Genomic DNA, 22,874 nt, shown 5'->3' on the forward strand with positions numbered 1-22,874 from the left:
GGACCCCCGGGCTCAGAAAACTTGGCAGCTCCTCCCACCTGCGACTCCCGTCACCTCCGTCAGAATGGGGAAAGCTTTTCTGCCCTAGGAGGGGTCCTTCCGCTGTCCTCTCCGCCCCGCTGCCCTCAGGCGGCCACCCACAGCGCCCGGGTTCAAGGACTCGGCGCGTATCGACCGTTTCCGTCGGAAACCTCGGCCCCCGCCCAGCTTGGGTGGGGGCGGGGCCTCCAGGCGGTGGCCGTTGCCCTGCCCAACCGCCTCCCAACGTCACCTTTGACCGGGAGGGAACAATGCGCCTGCGCGCGCATGCGTAAGAAACGAGGGGCGTGACCCGCGTGTGGCCCCGCCCAAGTTTGGCGTCTCAGACCGCCCCATCTCCCAACCTCCTCAGTGTGGTGCCGACGCTGCGTGCGGCGCGGGTTACCCAGAGTGCTCCGCGCGGGGGCTGCTCACTGGAGTTTGGTTCTCGAAGCGGCGGCAGCAGCGGCGACGGCTCCGGCGGCTCCTCCTCCTCCTCTGGTGGCGGCGGCGCCCCGGGCCTGAGCCCCGGCCCCGGCTCCCCTCTCCGCCACCCCGCGCGCCCCCACTTCCCCCGGTGCCGCGGGGAACATGAGGCTCCGCTCCCGGAGGCCGGCGAGTGAGTGACCCCCGTCCGCCGCCTCAGCCCGCCCGCCCGCTGGCCCGGCCGCTCCCCCCCGCCTCGCCCAGGCAATGACAGCGGCTCCGCCGTCTCCGCAGCAGATCAGGGACCGGCTGCTGCAGGCCATCGACCCCCAGAGCAACGTAAGTGTTCACCGCACGGGCTGAGGTGGAGGCCGCGTGGGCCCGGGACCCTCCCCCTCCATAGTGCCCCTCCCCCGCAGGGCTCCGGGGGACCCACCGGCCACCCACCTGCCCCCGAGGGCCGCTGCCATCCCGGCCTCTCGCCCCCCAGGCCCGGGCCGGGGGCTGGTCGGGCAGCCCGGCGGCGCTCGGTACGTGAGGCCGAGGCTTTCGTGCGGCCTGGGCGGAGGGAGCAGATGGGAGCTGAGATCAGAGCTTTTTCTCCTCTCCCGCTCCAGCTCTACGACCCTTGCTGCTCCTGACGGAGCTCCCCCGCCTCGCCCTTCCCGGGGGACCCGCGACCCCCGGGAAGCCCTCCCGGCGCGGGGGAGGGGAGGGGGGAAGGCTGTGGAGCAACTGGTGTCCGGGGTATGACTCGGGGAGCCGGTGCCGGCGGTGTCTTGGTCTTCTGGGTGATCAGGGAAGTCCTCTTTCTCTTTCCTCCCGTCTGGAAGCACCTTCCTGGCTTCGGAGGGAACCCCCCTGGCCTGCTTTGCACCTAGCCAGCTGCCCAGGGCACTCGGAGAGTCCCTTTTGGTTCTGAGAGTGGACATGCCTTTGCCGGGTCTCTCTTGGGGTCCCTGCCGACGAAAGATGATCTTGTGGAGAGTGGGATTCTTTCTGTTACCTTTCTGGGCCTAAGTACTCATTACGTCTCAGACCAAGCCAGAGCCCTGCTTTTTGGTAGTGAATTAAAGGTGATTGTTTGCTCTCCCATTCCACCCAGAGCCCTCCGTCGGCTGTCTACGCCCTACCTGGGGTCCTAGCCTGTTGGTTTGTGACCTAGGCCATCAGGGTTAACCCCAGGGTGTCGCTTTCTCAGGTGCTCCTCCGCGGAGGCTACTGTTTGTGGAGGGATCTCCCCTGCCCCCCTCCGTGTGTGTAGGGAAAGACTCATCGTGTTCTCATATTTTTTATGAGTGGTTTACGGCCATAGGGGTCATTTCCCCCTGTGGCAGGAGCAGTGGAGCAATGGGAAGATGTAGTAGCATCCAGGTATGAAGTGAGCCCCTGCATTTCCTGGGAGACCAAGAAGTGGCCATTGAAACCACTTTTTAATGTGCTGGGGATGGAAGAAATAAACCATCTTGGGCTTGGCTAGGTAACTTAGGTTTCTGTCACTATGGGGGCTTTTGCTTTTCCTTTACATGAGTTTGGCTGATTACTTTTAGCAGTAGGCTTTAGCCTAGCATTTTGGGAATAATTCATGTTGGATTGTACAATTCTGGCAGAAATAGTTATTTTTGTAAGACTCTGATTTCTGTATCATAAGTAATTCTGTCATTCCTGGTCTTCAGACCCCATTAAGATAGATTTGGTGGTAATTGTCTTTAAGAAATATTGTATACATTTTTGTTATGACTTTGGGGGTGGAGTAGGCACAAGCTATATAAAAACCTTGCAGAATTTTTGCAGAAACGGGTGCTGCAGCAATTCCCAAGACTGAAATATTAGAGGATAAAACAAGTGACTTGAAATATATAGCCTTGGTGACTTTTGCATCAGTCAGAGTGTAATTTCTTGAATTCCATGTGCTTGTTTGCCTTCCGGAGAGTCTGAAAGGTTGCTGAGATATTAGCACTGATCCTTAACGCCACCTAGGAAAGCTTTGGGATCAGGAGGCGCTTTAACGGGCAGTCACCATGTTGTAGATTAGGTGGGGCAGTGACCTCAGGGGTTCCAGTGTTGTGTAAGGCCCTAATCTAAAGGGTTCCTAGGAGTACAGGAGGAAGAGAGGCCAAGCCCACGGTTGTGTTACATGTCATGGAATGCACATTTCACGTGGCTTATTTGGGTGGACTCTTGTGATAGGTGTGTGTAGAGTCCTACTAATATAAGTGTGGTGGATGAAATTGGGAAATTGTCTCTGAATATGAGTGGGGAGAAAGTGCCACCTTTAAATGCTGCTGTTGTCAGTGACATCCCTGAGTATTGTTATAAGCCGTTTGACAGGCGTGTGGCTTGGAGCAAACCCCATATAGAAACTCAGAGCTGTGGAGGGATAGGTTGCTGGCAGAGATGGTGTGACCTTATTTCTGCAGTTTCTCTTGATTGACCTGGGCTCAGGTGAGAGCTAGGTGGCTCCAACCAGGCGGTGCCAGCACACAGCTGTTCTTCTCTTCTGCCTTGCTCAAGTAGGAACTCCACTTCTGTATAGTTAGTTGACACATATTTAAGGTGCTCCTGGAAAATAAAAATGGGGACAGTGTTGAAGAGCCAACACTAAAATTAAACCTCTTCTGAGAGAAGCGACAGAGAATTGTGTCATGTAATGCTTACCTTTATGGGCATGCAAGTATGCTAACAAACTTAGCTTTTGCTTGAAAACTCAATGTCAGGCAGCTGACCTAATATCCACAGGTATCTGAAAACTTAGGGAAATAACAAAGTAACACTTTCTGACCATCTCCCTGACAAAGGAGTTCTTAAGAGGAAAGTTGTTTCTTTGCTCTGTATTCTAGCCTCTGGAGTATTTGAATATCTATAGCATCAGGCTCTGCGTTAATAATTTCTCTCAACTCAGTAATAAAGTAAATTCTGTACATTCCTTTTCAAAAAGCAACTAACGGTTTTTCAGAACAGTCGAAGCCTTACTCTTCTTGTGTATGGCAGCCCAGAGCGTTGAAAATCTTTCTTAAGTGCACTCTGCCTTTGTTCCATCTTAATCTTGTTTCGTTATGGATAAAGTTGAGGACTGTCTTACTGCTGCCCAGAAATCAGAATCAGTCCACCCAAGCATAATCTCATCAGCAAATGATTAGTTTCCCGTTTGTATCGGACACTCATTGTTTCTCCAGAGTTCGGGCTTTGTCTTCTCTGTCTAGAGCAGAAGCCTTAGGTGTACTTTCTAAGTGCTGGTTAAACTGACTGAACCCTAGACTCCTTCTTGGGCTGTCCAGCAGGAAACCTCAGGAACTACTTTTCTTCTTCACTGTTCTGCAGACTTCAGGTGCCAAGGGGAGGTGAACAAGGGGCCTCTGCAGAGAGAGACACGGGAAGGATAATTTTCCCACCTAGGAGTTTGAAGGTTAAGATACCACTTAGCTTCACTGGACTGCAGGTTCCTCATCAGCAAAGTGGGATTGGGAACTGGTGTATTTGCCCCAAAAGCTCCTTCCAGATCCAGGTTCAGATTCTGGAAGGTGCAGCAGAGGCTAACATGAATTGTTGTTCTAGAAGTTTCTTCTTTTAATGCACGGTACATTGTGTGAATTTTCTGAATAACAGACACCAACACACTTCTACAGAGATGTATGCTTTACCTGACTTTGTGCAGCAGAGTATCCTGCTTTCTCCCAACAGCCTATAAAGGGAGGTGGAGTGAGTAGCCAGTCTCCCCTTTCTGCAGGTGCAGAAGCAGACATCATGACAGTACTGTTTAGTGAGTGTCTCTCATGGCCAGGAGAGGACAAGATGCCTTTGTTTCCTACTGACTTAATGTGAGGTGACTGCCCTAAAGTTAGGGAGGGACTTAGCCAAAGTCATTAAGCGATAGTGCTTCCAACGTTAAACGCCACCATACTGCTCTCAAACATGGAGAGGCAGCTTCAGAAGAGGCCAAGAAGGCAGCGTCCTTGAGCTGGTAAGAAAAGATGTGGGAGTCTCTTCTCTCCCACACAAGTTTATATGAGATGACAACTTGGGTTCGATTTACCTGTGATAGATCTTACAGGTTGATGACATTAGACAGCCTGTCCCGGAAACATCTTAAGGTTTCTGTCAGGGACACAGAATCCTGGGCCAGACCACACTGTGGTGTGGCAACTGCTAGCTGATGTGGAACTTTTCATGAGTCTTGTGTTCCAGCTTCCTTTTCTGCTTCAAGATTACAGCACTTTTGATGTTAATTTAAAATGCCATTGATCCTGCAGAAAAGAGGAATCTTATAAGTTCTAAAATGGAAGACTATTAGTTCTGATTCTCATTAGTATATTAGAAGATATGAAATCTAAGCACGTGGACTCTTCCTGATCACACTGGTTGCCCACATTCAGTAACCTTCCTGTCTTTGCTCTTTTACGTCGTGGCCAGGACGTGTGAGGACAGCAGTGTGGCATTTTATGACTTTGGGAAGTAGGCAGGTAACAGTGTTGGTTGTGAAGCAGGTGTAAGACCTTGTTGTGATTCACTCTCTCCCTCAGAAGAAGGTGGACTTTACATTCGGTCTTCATGGAGGTCCTCAGAGGAGGCTCTTGTCAGGGTATATTGTCCTGGCTGGAGGTCACAGAGGCCTAGGAGGACAGTCCAAGATCAGCTTATGGGAAGGGGTTTTTGTCCTGACACAGATATAGACAGGCACCATGGTCACCCGGGCTCATGATGCAGCTTCGTGTGGTAGGACATGCCCTCAGGGGTGCCAAGCGTGGAGTTAGGTGAAGGAGGAGAGCTGTATTTACTTTGCCTCAGTTTTGGTGTCCATGTGAGTGTCTTCTCAGACGGAGTTCTGGTTCATCCAGAACTGATTTAACCCAGCCCAACCTCTAGGTGACTGCCTCAGGGGGTCTCCTGCCCCCCCCCCCCCCCACTGTAAACCACCTTCTGGAAGCTGGGGGCTGTGTCTCTCAGTAGAAGTTGTGCTTTTCCTTTTTATTCCTGGTGGTGGCTCTGGCCTGAGTCCGCCTGGTCCCTGTGGGGCCCACTAGCTGGTTGTCAGATTGGGTGACTGAGTTTGTGGCTCAGTGGCCGGCTGCGTAGGCAGCGCATTTTCAGTCCAGCCTTGTGAGTGCCCATGCTCAGAGCCCCTTCTCAAACTGCTCCTTTTCACTCTCCAGGCACATGAGTAGCGCTGAACAAGTATTGACACAGGGATTCCATGAACTGGAGAGCATTTCCTGAATAAGGAGGGCCTACCAATATTCCGCATGCTGTGTTTAAAAGTACTCCCTGAATGAATTCCAGGTCTTGGGAGGCAGTACGCTTACATTTCTTTCTTTCTTTCTTTCTTTTTTTTTTTTTTGTGGTACGCGGGCCTCTCACTGTTGTGGCCTCTCCCGTTGCGGAGCACAGGCTCCGGACGCGCAGGCTCAGCGGCCATGGCTCACGGGCCTAGCTGCTCCGCGGCATGTGGGATCTTCCCGGACCGGGGCACGAACCCGTGTCCCCTGCATCATCAGGCGGGCTCTCAACCACTGCGCCTACAGGGAAGCCCTACACTTACATTTCAATCACCAACTGATGCACACTGTTTATGGAGAAATATGGTAAAACTGGAAAAGGTGGCTCAGCAGTTGAATAAACATTTCTAGCAAGCATTTATGGTGCTGGATATGGAGAGTGCAGACCTGGGGGTGCCCAGCTGCAACCCTCCAGGGACCTGGAGCAGGCATAGAGCGTGCACACGGATAGTCTGGGGTGCGGCAGCCTTACAGGGCTACAGCTCTTAGATCCAAGTGGAACAGTTCATGTGTCTTATTCGAAGATAGTTCAGAATTCTTAAGAGCATGAAATGGCTTTCTAGAATCATCATTTTTTTCCATCATTTGAGTTTTCAGAAGGAAAAGGAAGTCAGTTCTTGGTTTGTCTCTGACCTGAGGGGAATGGAGAGTTTGGAGGAGTTGGTAGCAAATCCTTGAACAGTTTGCCCTCTCAGCAATGGGATGGGAAGGGGGCAGGTGTCAGGCTCTGTGAAGGGCCTGGGGCTCGTTTCCAGTACTGGAGTTAGGTAGGCTCTGTGTGGCTTCCGGAGGCAAACCTAGGACTTGGAAGGCAGGAGTTCCTGGGAGGTAGGTGCTGTTGCACTCAGGGGAGCTCTTGATTATCGTCAGAGCTGGCTCAAGAGTCCAGGGCCACCATGCCAGGTGGGCGTGCAGACAGGACTGGGCCCTCTATCTGGGCCCTCAGATTCTTGACCTGTGAGTTCCTGGAGGTTCTGTGATTGTATATGGAGGCTGCTAAAAAGAAGAGTCGTGTCAGGTGATGTGCCACTTCCAGGCAGGTGGGGTTAAAAGCCTTCCAGTGCTCCTGGGACTGCAACAGAGTTTCCTGGATTCATCCATTGGAGGCTGTAAAATGAAGAGCTGCTGTTTACTGAGCACTTACTATATGCCAGGTATTGTGTAGAGTGCTTTGCATCCTTGGTGGTTCTCTGAACCACTCTTGCAAGTGGATGCTCCATCTTCATTTTAGGGGAGAGCAGAGGTTAAGTGATCTGTCCAGTGTCACAGAGGTGGATATGGGAAAGCTCTGGGCCCAAACCCAGTGCTGGTTGGCTCAGAAGCCGATGGGCTTAACAACAGTGTCCCACCTCCTGCATAAGCAGTGCCCAGCATGAAAGTTGAACTCCAGTGCATCTTCTGAGGTTAACCTTAAATGTGAAGTGTTTTTAAACGTTAAGTTTTGCATTTCTATTTCCTTCCCACATCCTACCACCTTTCCCCCCTTAAAATCTTCTAGCCTAGTGGGTCCTAACCTTTTTGGGTGTTAGGGTCCATTTTTATGATCAGAAACATTCAGGAACTTCCACATAATGGCAGGTGTACTTTGAGTAGCTGTTTTCTTGTTTTTGTTTTTGGAGAAAACTCAAGGACAGAAGCTACTCCTAATCCAGTAATGTTTTGAAATGAAGTTACAGCTTGTTGTCAGAACAGCGTCTACTTAAACCTGGAAGCCGACTTTACTTGTATGTGTGTGACACCTAGGATCGAACCCTTTGTACTGCCTCTGGTTGGGGCCTCCTGTTGTCCCTACTGCTCTCCCTTTTCCAGAAACCTTTCCTGCTTTAATCAAAGACAGTCTCCTTCTGGCACTGTACATAACTTAAAAATCCTACATTCCTGCTGAGTATAGGTCTTGTTGAACACGTTTTCTATGGGATTGCAAGCTCCTTGCTGGCAGAGCATGAGTTACTCCCCAGGTATCCAGAACTTCTTCAGCAAGTGGGTGCTCAGATGCTTGTTGATCTTCCGTGAAAAGGGCTGGTCTTCAGAATTGGCTGTCAGCGCTTACTGAGCAGGTATGAGGTGCCAGCACTTTTCACCTTTAATCTGTACAGCAACCCTGGGAGGCAGGTACCAGTGCAGAAACTGAGGCTCAGTGGACACACAGCTAGAAGGGATGACACTAGGGTTGGAACCTACCCACCCAGTCCTTAGCCACCTGCTGCTGCCTCCCATGTCACTCGAGAGAGGGCAGTGGATTACAAGGCAGACATTCCACTCTCCTGCCTGGATTTGGATCCTTATGCTGGATTCATCTGTGCAACGTTTTTATGCTTGTCCCAGAGGAAAGTTGTACCTGAAATACTTTCTGCTTTCTCTTGAACTGGCTGAGGATAAGGTGTGAAGTGTTTTTTCCTTTTTGTTTCTTGGCTGGCATTTTTCACCCCTGACAGAGAAGGTGGCTCTTGATCTTAGATTCCCTGGCTGTCTGTGATCCCTGGAGACACTGTTCAAATGCTACCTTGGGATCCTGTGTCCTTTTTTGGTCATGTGACAAATCAAACCCTTCCTGGACACCCCCCTCTCCCGAGTTTCATTCGTCAAGGGCCAAAAAATGGGTGATGCTTTCTCCAGGCCACGCCCTGTGGTGGGTCAGCCTCATGGCTGCTGTGGAGACTCTAGTCACTTGTCCACTGTGTGCACAAAGTGATTTTGTAGGTGGCTGGCCTTGGCTCTGTGATGGGGGGTTCTGTGGTGCAAACGTCAGCAGTCAGGTGAGTTACTGACGGAGAACTCAGCTGCACGTGACCGTGGCTCACACCGAGAGGCCATTGGTGGCCTGGCAGCCCTCCTCCAGGTGCCGGTGGCCCCGCTGTCCTGCTTGTACCTTCAGCTCCTTCCCTTACCCACAGTCCGGTCAGATTTGGCTCCGCATGGCACCTGGCCCCCCAAGCTGGCTGCAGCTCTGCTTGCACACACCTGGGGGCTGGTTCTCCTTGTCCCCTCGATGCCTTACTTGGATATTCCCGCCTCCCCTATTCCACCTTAGCTCTCTTGACCCCTCTTTCCATCAGGTCCCTGGCCTAGCTTGGGTTGGATCGTGGGGTGGTGGCCACGTCCGCTTTCCCCTGGGTGATCCCCAAGATAGCTACCTGTGTCCTCCTTCTTGAAGCCAGTTCTCCTGAAAGCCACTTCCAGTAAACACTTCCCAACTTTTTTTTACCCCTTGGTGCACCTTGCATCTGTGCCAGGCAAATAGTTGGCAAGCTAGCTTTTTAGAGCTGCGAGGGTGGGGGGGGTGAATGACACTGACGTGTAGGTATATAAACTAGGAAGAGTTTACCCTTTCTGCTCATTGTTTCACATTGTTTCCTTCAAGTGTTCAGTTAGATAGTTGCAGGCAGAGCACCTTTACTAATTCTTTTAACCCCTTTTCTCCAGAGGGAGGGTGGCACTGCACTCATGACAGGAGCTTAAACGCAGAGGGGCTCATTGGCTTGTGTTACTTAAAGGCCCAGAAATGGGTCTCTTCTCAGGTGACGACCTGGCTTTACTCCCTCTCTCTGTTTTGCTTTTTGTTGTGTTGCCTTTGCATAGTGGATGTCTTCTCCCCAGCCCCTGCAGCTTTGGGATTCACCCTCACTGACCATTATCCAGGGGCAGAAAGAGAAGTCACGTCTTACCCAGAAGGCCCAGCAGACATTTCCCGGTGCCTTCTCTGGACTTTGATTGAAATAGGCTGTGTTCGTTGGTTCACCCCTGAATCTTGGCATGGTGTTAGTTCCATCCAGACTGACCCAGAGTGGAGGGGGTGCCCCCAAGAAACATTAGGTCCTGTTAATGGGAGAATGGGATGGGGAGTGGGCTGGCGGTGATCCCTGAGTGAGTGCTGGTTTAGTCACCTCTTTGATATGATAGCGCCTTCAAATAGTTGGGCGCCTTCAAATAGGTGGGTGTCATGCTAGGCCTGGGAGACTTGGGTCCAGATGACAGAATGGATGTAACTGAAATATGAGGTCTGGCGTAAGCAACGGGATTGTTTGGATGGCGTCAGATCACAGCCAGGGTTCTAAGTACCCACTCCTGATTGAACTGCAGACTCTGATTTGCCTGTAGTCTCACTTGGGTACCTTGTCTTAGTGCAGGTGCTAGGTTGCAGCTTCTGACCCTGTCCTGGGCTAAGGAGCCCTTTAGGAGTCCAGGAGAGCCACACCATAGCACTGCTGATTCTCCTGTCCCCATCACCTTTCCTGATGCTGCAGTAACTGCCTGGATGAGCCTGGGTAGAAGGAGACCGTGCCTGTGACCCAGGCAGGAGCCGAGTTCTCCAGACTTCTGTTCTCTTGGGCTCAGAGGTATGGCTGATTACTCGGAGGTCTGGTCCGAGCTGATTGTCTTGCCCATTTCCTCTTGTCTGTACCCCCCATCCCGTCGTCGTCATTGTTGTCCTCCCCCCGCACCCCCCCACCCCCCCACCCCCCCGCTTACCAGAAACTGGTACCTGCATTTCTTTCCCTTAGGTTAACTGAAATGCATTGGGTCAGGTGATCTTTCGTGTCCCTCCATTTTTCCCTTCCAATCTGAGGGGCTCTAGGCAAGCACCCGAAATTGGTGATGTCTGCTCCCCCTTTGCTGGATGCTGGCAGCCTGGCAGTGGCAGATGTGGGCCACATGTTACATTTTAGGCGTGTCTGGGAGCGAGGAGGTTTGTGAATGGTTATTTCACTTTCACTTCTATTTTAAAGGAGCTTCTTATTCTTAAGCATTTAAAGTTCTCCCTTTGAAGGTTGGTCAACAGGCCAAAGCTTCCACTGAGTGCAGGAGCCTCACTTCTCACCAAAGGGCAAAAGTATCACCCTCCCAGGTGTTGTGAGCTCATCCTGCATTCGCTTGTAACCTTTCTCCTCTCACCACTGAGTCAAAATACTGTTTGGGATTGAAATTGGAGTGGGAGAACTGAGAGGGAAACTGTTCTTTTTTTTTGTCCTCAGCATTGTGTGTGTCTGTATGGCTTGTGGACAGACTTCTTCCACATGGCGGGAAATGTAGCAGCTCTGGGATTTGAACTCTTGAAAGCTAGGACATAATCAAAAATGGATTCACTGACTTGCTTCCAGTTTGAAAACTCCTGGAGAATCACTCCAGCTTGGCTTGGGGGTGGGGTGAAGGGGGCTTTGTAAGAAAATGGCAGTGCCCTCAAGAAGTCAGGGAGGAGCTTGCAGAAGGAGCAGGGTCTGTTGTGCAGACAGAGGCTGTAGGTGTCCCTAGACTGCTGTAGCCCTCCCATGTGGCAGGACAAAAACAGTGAGGTCTGGGGCGGGTAGGTGGGGACTGTCAGGGTTTCTGGTGAACCTGCTTATCAGCCCCACTCAGAGTTAGGGGAGCAGGAACCTGCGTGTTGCCCTGGGGATGATGCTCCTGTGTCAGCCATACAGTGGGCATGGTTTTCTGTACTGTTGGTGGTGGGCTCCCTCAAGTTGGGGAAATAGGAAGTGGCATCATCTGCTTTGTAAGATGAGCCAACAACGTTGTGCATGAGGATGCCCTTATGCTTGTCACTCCAGGCTGTCTCTCTGGGTCATCATGCTGTCCTCAGTGGCCTGCCTCAGGGTCAGTGCTGAATGCATCTCCTTGGGAACGAAGCAAGCCTGAGGCCTAACACTGAGCGGTTCCCATTGTCCCCTGGCTCCCTGTACCTTACTGCATTGGCCTTTCCGCTCTCTTCAAACCTCATGCCCACGGTGCCTCCTTCCCCTTGAGTATTTTGGCTTTGCTTTGGGGACCCCTGTCTGGCCTTTAAGACTTTCCCCAGGTATTCTCACCATGGCTTCCAGCAGTGCATGGGCCCTTGCAGTCCAGCTGCCTGCTGCCCTCGGCATGCTGTGCTTTTGGTTGGTGGTGCCACAATCCACTGCTAAGCTGGCCACCTCCCTTGGTTGCCCCATTCCTACAAGCAGGATCACTAGGGAGATGTAGCTGCTTCCCAGCCAGTCTCCTGTGTCCTGGTCTTGCCTCTGTGCCGGCCCCAGAGTGAGTGTCCAAAAACAGACTGGGATGTTTCACCCCCTCTGTTGGGGCCATGTGGCTGACTGGGTAACATGTGAGCTCTGTAGGTGACATAGTGAAGAAGACAGTCTTTCTCTGGGTGGAAAACTTGGGCTTTAGAGCTGAGCAGAACTGAGTTGGAATCTTGACTGCTGTTCACCATGTAGCTTTGGAAGAGGTTAGGTTTGTAGCCTTAATTTTCTCAGGAGGATGTACATACACTGCTTAGGAAAGCTGTTGAGAGTAGGATGTGGTCCCTGGCCTGAAGCATCTTGGATGTTGATGTGTGCATGGTAGCAAACAAACTTGGTGGTGGGCAGCTCACCCAGCTCCCATCCCCTACTTCCTCCTCCCTCCCTCTGGTCCATGCCCATGGGATGCTTAATGATTGGGGTCTAGCCAATCATGGGGCTGCGTCTTCCTGGACAGTGATTGGTTCAGGGATGGACCTGTGGCCATCTGAAAGTTTTAGTGCTCTGCTGGGATAGTTGGAGGAGACTTGAATGGGGAAGGATGTGAGCAGGTTGCTGCTAGGGTCTGCTGCCTAGGGACAGCCTGCTCAGGAGTGAGACTGGCCCAGAGGGATGGGGAGGAATAAGTTGCCTGGGCCCAGCTGGCCCTAGGTGAGTCAATGGCTTCTTTTCTTGATGAAGCCCATTTGAACTGGCTTTTCTGTCACTTGCAACCAGGAGAGTCAGCTGAGCACATTATGCCCTATAACCTCTGGCTCAGGCATCCTCTCTCCTCCCCTGCTGCAGCCGCACTCAGCTGCTCATCAGCTCCTGACCCACTGTTACACCCCCACCTGGGTGGCCTGCCCTCCCTCTATTCTCCCTCCTTCCTTCCCTTCCTACCTGCCTCTCTGGGCTCCAGGTCCAGCATGCCTTTCCCAACAAGCCCAGTGCCAGCTGTCCCAGGAGCACTGTCTTCTGACTGTTCTGGCATCCTGGTCTGATCTTGCCCACCTTTAACTTGTCTGACATGCCTGTGTCCGCCCCACCCCATTCTTTTGCTGATGCATAGTTCATTCTGTTAGGGCCAGTGACCAGTTTATTGTGGATCCATCTCTGATTTCAAGCTGTGGGTAAGCGCAAGCAGTGCCTAACCTGGGAGGACCAAGCTGGGTTTGGGGTAAGAAAGAGTTCAAGTTTGGTGGGGACTGGGCAGGGCAGCTGCTTGGCTTTCTAGTATTGGGGTTGGGATGGCTGGTTCCCTGGAGGATGCCCCCCTCCTGTGATGACTGCTTGGCCCTCTCCAGACCTCAGGTCTTTGGAGTCCTCCTGTGGTGCGTCAGTTCCCTTGGAGCCATAGTGGCATGGTCAGCACTCAGGCATTGAGCCTGTCCTGTGTGTGTCACTCAGTTTTAGGGAGTCGAGATTCTAGGGGCTGGAGACAGGACTCAGGAAGCGGGGGAGGTGGGCAGCTACAGGTTTTGCAGCACTTGCCTAGCCCCCCTCTCTGGTGTGCACATGCCTCCTCCCTCCTTTGGGCCAGACCTGGACGCCCCCTAAAAGAGTCCCCCAGGCCTGGAGTCCCCCTAAAAGAAGGTTCTGAACTCTGAACCCCAGCTGTTCTGTGAGAGCAGCAGCTCCAGGCTCCAGGTCCTACTTGGTTGCTTCCACCTGAGTGGCCTCGGGGTGAATCACTTAGTGTCTCTGGGCCTCAGTGTCTTTATCTGTGATATGTGGCTCTTGGTGCCATCACCTAGTGGTGTCATCCTAAGGGGCTGAGCATGTTAGGTGCCTGGTGCAGTGTCTGGCTTGGTTTAGTCACCTAGGTGAGGGAGCTGATACTGTTTCTCTGTTAAAGATGAGGAAAAGAGTGAGGGGGGTTGTCCTTACCTGAGGCCTTGCAGCTGGAAGGAGCAGAGAGTGGATTTTAATCCTATTAGTGGGTAATAGACCTGAAGGTGGAGTTCAGCATGGAGGGACTGGATCTCATTCAATCTAATGAGCAACCCTACTTAACAAATCAAGTGTTCAGTGTCTTTTGGCATCATCTTTATAAGGATTATCTCTTTGTAAGGACTTTATCTTTGGACCATAACAGAAGCAGGGGGACAGGAGCAACTCATCATATGCTCATTCTGTGCCAGGTATTATACCATTTAATAGATGAGTCTAAGGTTTAGCCAGGGTAAGTAGCTGGCCACCGCACAGCTGACCTCAGAGCCTTTACTTTTCTTAGGAGGCAACACTGTGCCCAGTGCAGGGAGGAGAGGGGACTGTGAAAATCCCTGCTGAGCTCTTTCCTTCCTGGCTGAGCACTGCTGCTGATGGAGATGGTCTCTGTCTGCACTGTTCTGTATGGTAGCCACAGCCACATGTGGCTAGTGAGCACCTAATGCGTGGGTGGTACACCAAGGAATTCACTTTAAAATTTCTATTTAATTTTAATGCCTACCTGAATTGGACAGCGTGCTTCCAGGGCCTCATCGCTTGTGCTTTGGGTAAGAGCTGGGGCCTGTGCTGTGTTTTTCCACATGGGGAGTTGGGTAGCATGGGGGTACAGAGTACGGCCCCTGTCCCCTCCCAGCGACCCTCAAGTCTTGACCCCTCCCCTGTCACACAGCCTGGTTTCTCTGATATCTCTGGGCCCCCTGAGCCATGTCAGCTCCATTCACGAGGTCTTGTCTCATGGAGAAGAAAGGCTTCTTCTCATTTCTTTTTTTTTTAAATTTTTTTTTTATTTTTATTTTTTTGCGGTACGTGGGCCTCTCACTGCTGCGGCCTCTCCTGTTGCGGAGCACAGGCTCCGGACACGCAGGCTCAGCGGCCATGGCCCACGGGCCCAGCCGCCCCGCGGCACGCGGGATCCTCCCGGACCGGGGCACGAACCCATGTCCCCTGCATCGGCAGGTGGACTCTCAACTACTGCGCCACCAGGGAAGCCCTTCTTCTCATTTCTTAAGTACAGGTTGGTGAATGCGAAATCCTCTGGGCCTCCCCCCAAATGAAAAAGACAAACGGATGGCCAGAAAGAAAGGGAGGGAGGGAGAGAGGGAGGGAGGAAGGAAGGAAGGAAGGAAAGAAAGGAGGGAGGGAGGAAGAAAAGTATTTCATATGCAAGGGTTTTGGAGTTCAAATCTATATAGCTCTGTTTCTGAGATGTTTGTCCTTGGACAAATCACATCAAATATTGCTGACAATCTGTCAGACTTGCTGTCCTCTATAAAGCGAAGACAAGCTCTACCCTACTGAAGGGTTAAATAATGCCTGAAGGGAAGTTGCTGGGTTCATCGTAGACACTGAACACATATAAGTCCCCTCCCTGCTTTTCTTGGGGGTTGGGGGCGGAGGCAGTTACTCCCCTGGATGAGTTTGTAGATATTTAACTGTGGTTTTCACAGATGGTATTTTTTGCCAAAGATAGTCTTCCTTTTAGTGTGAGCAATTACCAGACAACATTGCATAATTTTGCACATTTCTGAAATCTCCCTAGGGGGAAGCAGGAAGAAATTGGTTGTAGAACAAAATCCCACAGTTGTAGAAGGAAAGGCACACTTCGGAAGAGGTGCTTGGGTTGGAACTCGCAACCAGGTTTACAGCCTGCCTGAACTTCTCCGAATCCCTCTGTATTGTGGTTGCAGACTGGGGAGGGGAGGGATCAAAATACAGATTTGTGTGTGTGCGCGAAATCGCCTTTAGGAAGCAGTGTTCTTTTGGTATGGAGAACTTACTCAGAACTAACAATCACAAGCTCCCAGAGACGTCACCAGACAGAGAAATGTTGATGTGATTAATAATCAGAAAATATACCTCATATTCAAATATGTGGGGGAAAAATGTTGTTGGCAGGTAATCAAGACGGCGTTAAACTGTCCTGTTGCTATTTTATATCTCCTAGAGCATCTGCCACTCTACCCACCTCATCCCACAGCACCTTGCTCCAGGACCCAGGAGCAACTTCATACTTCACCCTTTTGGAAAATATTTACGTGGCAGGAGGCATAGCCATGGTCACGTCCTTTGATCAGGTCATTTTACTCTTGGAAATTTATTTACAGATACATGGTCATTTTTAATAACAATGTTAATGAATATATTTATGTAATAATAATTTTTAATATCATTAATTAAATGGCGTGGGAGAGGCTTAGGAAACATGGTGTATCTACAGAGTCAAATGGAGTAGAACTGTGAAGAATGATCCTGCAGGCTCTGAAGAAAAATGGACAAGCCTTGCCATGATGAAGAAAAGGAGCATTTTTTGTCAGCCTTGCACAACTAGAAAAGGCACAAAAACTAGAACTTGGGGTAAAATGGGAAGCATTTGTATTGGGGCAATAGGAACGGTTTTTGTTTTTCCTGTGCTCCATTGTTTTTTCAATTAAACAGTAAAAAAATGAAAATAAAAGTAGATTGATTTAGCCTGAAGAGCACTCGAACTATTGAGAGCAATCAGATGTGGAGTGGATCGTGGGGCCACTGTGTACTGCAGCCAGTGGAGAGGAGAGGATTATTTCCTCTCTCATGCCTTTCTGGGAGATTCAGAGCAGGGGTGTGCAACTCTTTACCCCAGTCAAGTCCCCCAGTCGTATTTTTCATGCTCTCAGAGCACTGGGGTCCAGCCTCCCAGGACAGAGAAGATGTGCAGGACTCTTTTTAAAATTTTATTTATTTATTTTATTCTAATTAATTAATTAATGGCTGCGTTGGGTCTTTGTTGCTGCACGCGGCTTTCTCTAGTTGCAGCAAGCAGGGGCTACTCTTCGTTGTGGTGCTCGGGCTTCTCATCGCGGTGGCTTCTCCTGTTGCGGAGCACAGTCTCTAGGTGCGTGGGCTTCAGTAGTTATGGCACGTGGGCTCAGTAGTTGTGGCTCGCCTGTCTAGAGCACAGGCTCAGTAGTTGGGGTGCACAAGCTTAGTTGCTCCACGTCATGTGACATCTTCCCAGACCAGGGCTCGAACCCGTGTTCCCTGCATTGGCAGGCAGATTCTTAACCACTGCACCACCAGGGAAGTCCTGTGCAGGACTCTTGAGTTTTTATTGCAGTCAGTGCGGCCATAACTGTGGCCCTGTTAAAGCCCCAGCATCATCCGTGCTCCCTGCTTTTCTCCACCTTAGTATGTCCAGTCTATCTGTAAGTCCTGGTGGCTCTACTACCAAAATGTATATTCTCCCTTCATCATCTTTTCTCCATCTCTTGTCCAAGCCTGGCCATCACCCTCTTGCAACACTTCCCTCTTGCCCCTTCCAAACCAATATCAGATCACATCATTCACTTAAGATCCCATGTGATTAGAATAGACATCCCCTCTCCTCATTGTCATGATCTACAGGTGCTATGTGACTTGGACCCTTCTTTCCTTTCTCATCTCAGTTTATACTTCCGTCTCCCTCATTCATGACTGTGCACGTCTGCTCCCCAGATCTGTGACCTCAGATTCCTTCAGGCTTCTGTAAAGAGCCCCATCCCCTCCCTGCTGTCACACTGCCTGCCTCCAGACTACGTGTGTTCATGGCACACATAGGAAATAGGGCGTCCAGGCAGGGCACTGGGAAACTAGAAGTGGGAGTGGGGGGAGGAGCAGTACATTTCTTCAGTATAGTTATGAGAAAAGTAAAGTGTTAGGGAATGTATTAAATATTGAACTTCTGTTTACTTTCCAAGTAACATTATTGATTTTCATAAAAGGGAGCACTGTGTCCATGAACATAACTTTTTTATGTTAGGTGGGCTTTTTTGTTTGTTTTTGCTTGACGTTGATAATCACCATGGAGAAATTCAGTTTGCATGCAGAGATGATAAAACTTAGAACCATTTTTTTAGTAAACCGTAATTTATAATAGTTGGTATCTAAAGAATCCAGGTTCTTTCCTCTTTTCACTTATATGTAATGTTGAATTACAGTAATGCAAATGGATTTTAGTTTCATTCAAACTTTATTTCAAGCACTTTGAAGTAATGAAGAACTCTAATTTACTCTAGTGGTGTGCCCATAAATGTTTGACAGCTGGCTCTCCAGGAAAAAAAAAGTATGCCTATACACACATAATTTATAAATTATACTGATAGAGAAAGGATAGGTAGCAGACAATTTACAAATAATAATGAAACACAACACTTTATTGTCAATTTGATGTAGTCAGTTGATTCTCACAGACTGCTTTCCTTGTTTTTTGCTGAACTTTTTGTATCTATAATCAGCATATGAGTGTAGTCCTGACATGAATGTTGACTGATAATTTTTATGCTAATGAGTCAAGTAATGTCTTAGCGAATCAGAAGAGAGTTCTCAATTACTGGAAGAATATTTCCTCATCGTTTGTGCTATTCCTAATGTAACAGCTACAGGCATGACACACTTTTAAGTTTAATCTGCATAATCAACATTTTCTTAAGTCTAAACCCCAGGGGTTGGTGAACTATTTCTGTAAAGTGCCAGATAGTAAATATTTTCAGCTTTATAGACCATACAGTCTCTGTCACAACTCTGCCTTTATGCATAGCACAGAAGCAGCCATAGACAATTTGTAAATGAATGTGGCTGTATTCCAGTAAAACTTTATATTCACATAGTTGATTTTATGTTATGTGAATTCCACCTCAATAAAAAATACATAAAATGAAATTTTAAAACTCTTTACAAAAACAGGCATTGAGCTGGATACAGCCCAGGACTCTACAGAGGCCACCAACTCGACAATAAATCAAGCCCTGATTTGTAGTGTTCGCCAATTTCCATGGTATAAATACTTCCACTATGTCTGATTTCAAGCTACTAACATGTCTGTCACCAAATATGGAGTTGGGAAGAGATGCCTCAGTAGTACACCATTTTCACCATGAAGATATAGTAGTAATGAATAAACTCAGAAACCTAGATAAAATAGTAAATGTGAGAAAATAAGTAGGAAGTGATGAGTTTTGAGTATTTCATCACCTTTGTTTTCAGTATAACTTATTGTATACAGTTTCTGTCATTGCATTTTCTTTAAGTTAAAAAATCTGTTATACTTTTTTAAAAAATTGAAGTATAGTTAATTTACAATGTATTAGTTTCAAGTGTACAGCAAAGTGGTTCAGTTATATATATATGTATATATATATATCTGTTTTCAGATTCTTTTCCATGATAGGTTATTACAAGATATCGAGTATAGTTCCCTGTGCTATACAGTAGGTCCTTGTTGTTTACCTATTTTATGTATAGTAGTGTGTTTATATTAATCCCAAACTCCTAATTTATCCCTCCTCCCCTTTCCCCTTTGGTGACCATAAGTTTGTTTTCTATGTCTGTGAGTCTCTTTCTGTTTTGTAAATAAGTTCATTAGCATCATTTTTTTTTTAGATTCCACATATAAGTGATATCATATGATATGTAAATTTCTCAGCCGTTTTATATATATATATATATATATATATAAAAAACACTGAATCACTTTGCTGTATACCTAAAACTAACACAACATTTTAAATCAACTATACATCAATTAAAAAATACATATATCTCCAAATGAAGATGCCCTTGAGAAGTAAAAGAGAGTGCTAAAAGTAAATTACATTAAACAATTTTTGACCACAAATGGTTTATTAAAAAGCAATAAAAATTCCATTTAAAAACTATTTTTAATAAAATTCTAAAACTTTGTTTAAAAGATGAAAAATCCAGGACACACGCTAAAATGGATAGGACGCCGAGTTAACTAGGACAGAGGTCACCCCAGACCTCAGGAACATGGCAGTAGAAGTAAGGCAGAGGTAGTGTCCATCCTTGCTGCTCAGAGGAACATCTCAAGTGATATTTATTTCAACCAGAATCTTCGTCAAATGAAATATAAGTCATTCCTGCTCCTTGGGTACTATGTCTGCTTATGCATGTTGGTGCCTTTGTTTTTTCAGGAACTAAACAAAGCTTACAAGCACCAACTCTGGAGCCAGACTGCCTGGACCTGATCCTGGCTCCGTGCCTTATTATCTGTGCAAGTTACCTAACATCTTGGAGTGTCACTGCCCTTATACAGAAAACTGGGGAAGTAATAATACCTATCTCCCGAGGTTGTTTTGAAGATTAAATGAGTTAATACACTTCACACGTCTAGAACAGCACCTGGCACATGGGTCTGCTTGTGCAGTTTTAATGCTATTAGTGTCTACCATGCACCTGACCCTGAGGTATAAATAGAGGTGTTTGTGAGCTGGGTAGAGCTCAAGGATTTGTGTCGTTTCTTAGTACAGTGTTTTTAAAACTGGAATTAGCTACAGAAATACAAATGGAGGTTTTCCATAAAAACCCAGTTATGTGACTTTTCTAGAAAATTTAGAATGCTGCCAGGCAGGAGATAACTAGCTGCCCACAGCAGCCTTCAGGTGGTCAGTCCCAACCTTACCATTGCATTTTTAACAATGGCTGTGTTTAACATCTGGCTCCCAAGATTCCTGAAAGCTTCACCACAGGCTCTCATGGGCTGGTGTGAGCTGGCTCCAGCACACTCTTGGGCAGAGTCCCTACCCCTGTCCTGCTTGGATCTGGGCTGCAGGCCACAGGCTCCTTGTCCAAGATGGCATCAGTGCCTTTGCAGCTGGCTGCTGGGATGGTTCTCTTGGCTCGAGTGTCATGGAGGCCATGCTTGGAGCCCCTTACGAGTACACGATGAGCCAGCTGTTCTGAAGGTGGGGTGGGGCCAGAAGTCTGCTCCAGACCCTTTGCTGCCCCAGGTTCTCTCTGGGGCTCCAAGCTGAGGCGACCACCCCTCCTGGCCCAGGCTCTGGAGGAAGCCTTCCTCTAGCATGTCACATTGGTTATTTTCTTCATAGCTTTCAGTACAGTCACCTTGTCCTGTTTGCTTGTCTGTCACCTGCCTTCCGCACCCTGAACGTAAGTCCCTCCAGCTCCCTCTGCTCCCTGAGTTCCTCCTCAGCACGTATACATTTTTATTTTCCTGGTAAATACATAGCTGGTGAATGAACTCTGGTGTCTTGTCTTTGTTGGCTGCGGCAGTTTCAGTGTGCAGTCTGAATGATTTTGGCTCCTGCATCCAAGGTTTTCCTAATGTTGGAGACAGCCATTCCCTCTCAGTGTGTGCAGGGTGCCCTTCTCCTTGGAAACGGCAGCTCTGTCTTCTGGCTGTGTTCTCCTTGCAGATCTCAGAGTCACTCTTGGTAACCTCACCACTGGGCTGTAAAAATTGCTCTAGGTTTCAGCAAGGCTAATGCCATATTTGCTCCTATCCACACCCCCTACCCCCAACCCTGTGCCATTGTGTCCCTTCAGGGCTGTTAGAGCCCTCCCCAGGTAGAGTGACAGTCGCGTTAATCCTTGCCTGTCTTCCCAACAGCCTCTGAGTTAGAGCCAGCAGGCAGGGGGCCCAGTTCTCTCCCATTTCTGTGCAAGGAAGCGGTCAGCAGTTGTGAGCAGAGTGGTCTCAGTGCCGGTCCTGGAGAGTTGTGTGCACTGGGTTCTCTCTCCCTTCCCTGCTGGTGGAGTCAAGGGATAGATGACAAGGGCAGGATAACAGCTCCGACATTTGAGGGCAGTTTGCCAGACAGGTGGGCCCGCCTCTTGGGGACCCTGTGCAGGGTACATCAGATTCAACCCTGCTTTCTTCCTCCCCTTCGTGATGGGGTCATTGCATAGTGTAAGGTGGGAGTGAAGAATAGCTGAGGCAGAACCAGTTGCCATAAAAGTATTTGGACCCTTAAGACAGAGTTTAACACCTGAGAATTTATTTCTGAGGGAAAAATGAGAGAAGGAAGTCGTACGTGTGAAGATGATCATTGCAAGATTGGTTGCAGTAGGGGAACCCGGAAGGAAATGGGATGCCCAGCAGTTGGAGAAGGTCAAGGAAATGATGCATTAATGGGACGTTTGGCTGTTAAACAAGATCATTATGAAGATTATGTAACAACAGGAAGAAGTGTTCAACGAAAAAAAAACAGTATCTGTGATGCAATTTCAACTACATAATTGTTGCAGGCTCTGGACAAGAGCAGGAAGGTCAGCCAGAGAAACGTGACCATGGCTTAGGCTGGTGGGGGCTCGGGGGACTTGAGGGGCTCAGGGGAGACAGTCCTGCAGAGCTTGGCCTCTGGGGTCAGACCTGAGCCATGATGTTGTCATCTGCCTCCTGGGGCTGTTGTGTTTCAAGAGTGACAAAGGTAGTGGCCTAGAAGATACTCTCAGAGAAAAGGAAGACCAAAGTGGGCGGAGGAGAACTCGAGATATTTAGGGTGAAGAACTTGGGCACGATGAAGCCTCAGGTCCCCATCTGTGAGCCCGGTCAGCACTGTGTTAGGTCAGACATGGTCAGTCTGCATAAAAAGTTACGGGACCGGATGTGGGCACACTCAGACAAAGTGCCCGTCACAAGTTGGCCAGGAGGTGGGCTCAGGTCCACCATTTCGGGGTTGAAATCAGGGTCCAAAGAAGACATGCCTAACTGGGCTAGTGTGAATGTGTTTATTTGGAGGTGAGGGAAAAGGGGGCTTGCCTGCTCCGAGGGTCCTGCCCCACCTCTGAGGGTGGGGAGGGATGGAGTCAGCCAGTGGTACCTAGACACCCTCAGTGCCCTTGAGATGCAGAAGTGCCGCCAGGTGGGTCCAGAGGTGGCACCTGGGCCCCAGATGCAGATGTGGAGCTGCCTGGGGGTGGGACTGCTCAGGCAGTGGAGAAGTGGAGTGAGAGAAGGAAAGGGTCTCGGGTTGTGCCTTGAAGAGCTCCAAGAGGAAGAAGGTGAGCGTGTGGAGGGATGTCAGGATTTGCTCAGGGTCCGAGAGATGAGACGAGGCAGGGCTGACGGGTCCTTGGCTTTGGTGAAAAGTTGCCTGGGCAGAGCAGTTTTGGTGCAGTGACAGGTAGGGGTGAGGTAGAGCTCCTTTTTAATTTCCTTTTTAATGTTAATGTAGGTTTTAGTAAAAACTTGTGCTCTGTTTCCTCACCTAGTTGCCATGGTCAGTCGTGTTTGGTATCTACCTGTATGGTGATTATGAAAAGGGGCAAAAACAGACCTTTAAAAAAGTTTCAAAAAATAGGTTTAAAATAGTGAGAAAGTAATGTTAGAAAATGATACACCGAAGGAAATACAGTAAAAATGGAAATCCTCTGTGTTCCCAGTGCTCCTCAGTATTCTCTGCCTGGTATGTTTAAAGCAAGGGAAAGCTGCTATGGTGCTTCTCCTGGAACCCAG

General features: G+C 49.1%; 1 protein-coding gene across 1 annotated transcript in view; it reads left to right on the forward strand.

The window, feature by feature from the left end:
* Nucleotides 1-387: 387 nt before the first annotated feature.
* MED26 (mediator complex subunit 26) overlaps nt 388-22,874 on the forward strand; it is a 39,385-nt gene continuing 16,898 nt past the window's right edge. Inside the window, exon 1 of the mRNA XM_004277596.4 lies at nt 388-783. Within this exon, the coding sequence (XP_004277644.1) occupies nt 712-783 (72 nt within the window). The 5' untranslated portion in view covers nt 388-711. The remainder of the gene's footprint in view (nt 784-22,874) is intronic.

The sequence above is a fragment of the Orcinus orca genome, chromosome 3, assembly GCF_937001465.1.
Source record: "Orcinus orca chromosome 3, mOrcOrc1.1, whole genome shotgun sequence".
NCBI lineage: Eukaryota > Metazoa > Chordata > Mammalia > Artiodactyla > Delphinidae > Orcinus > Orcinus orca.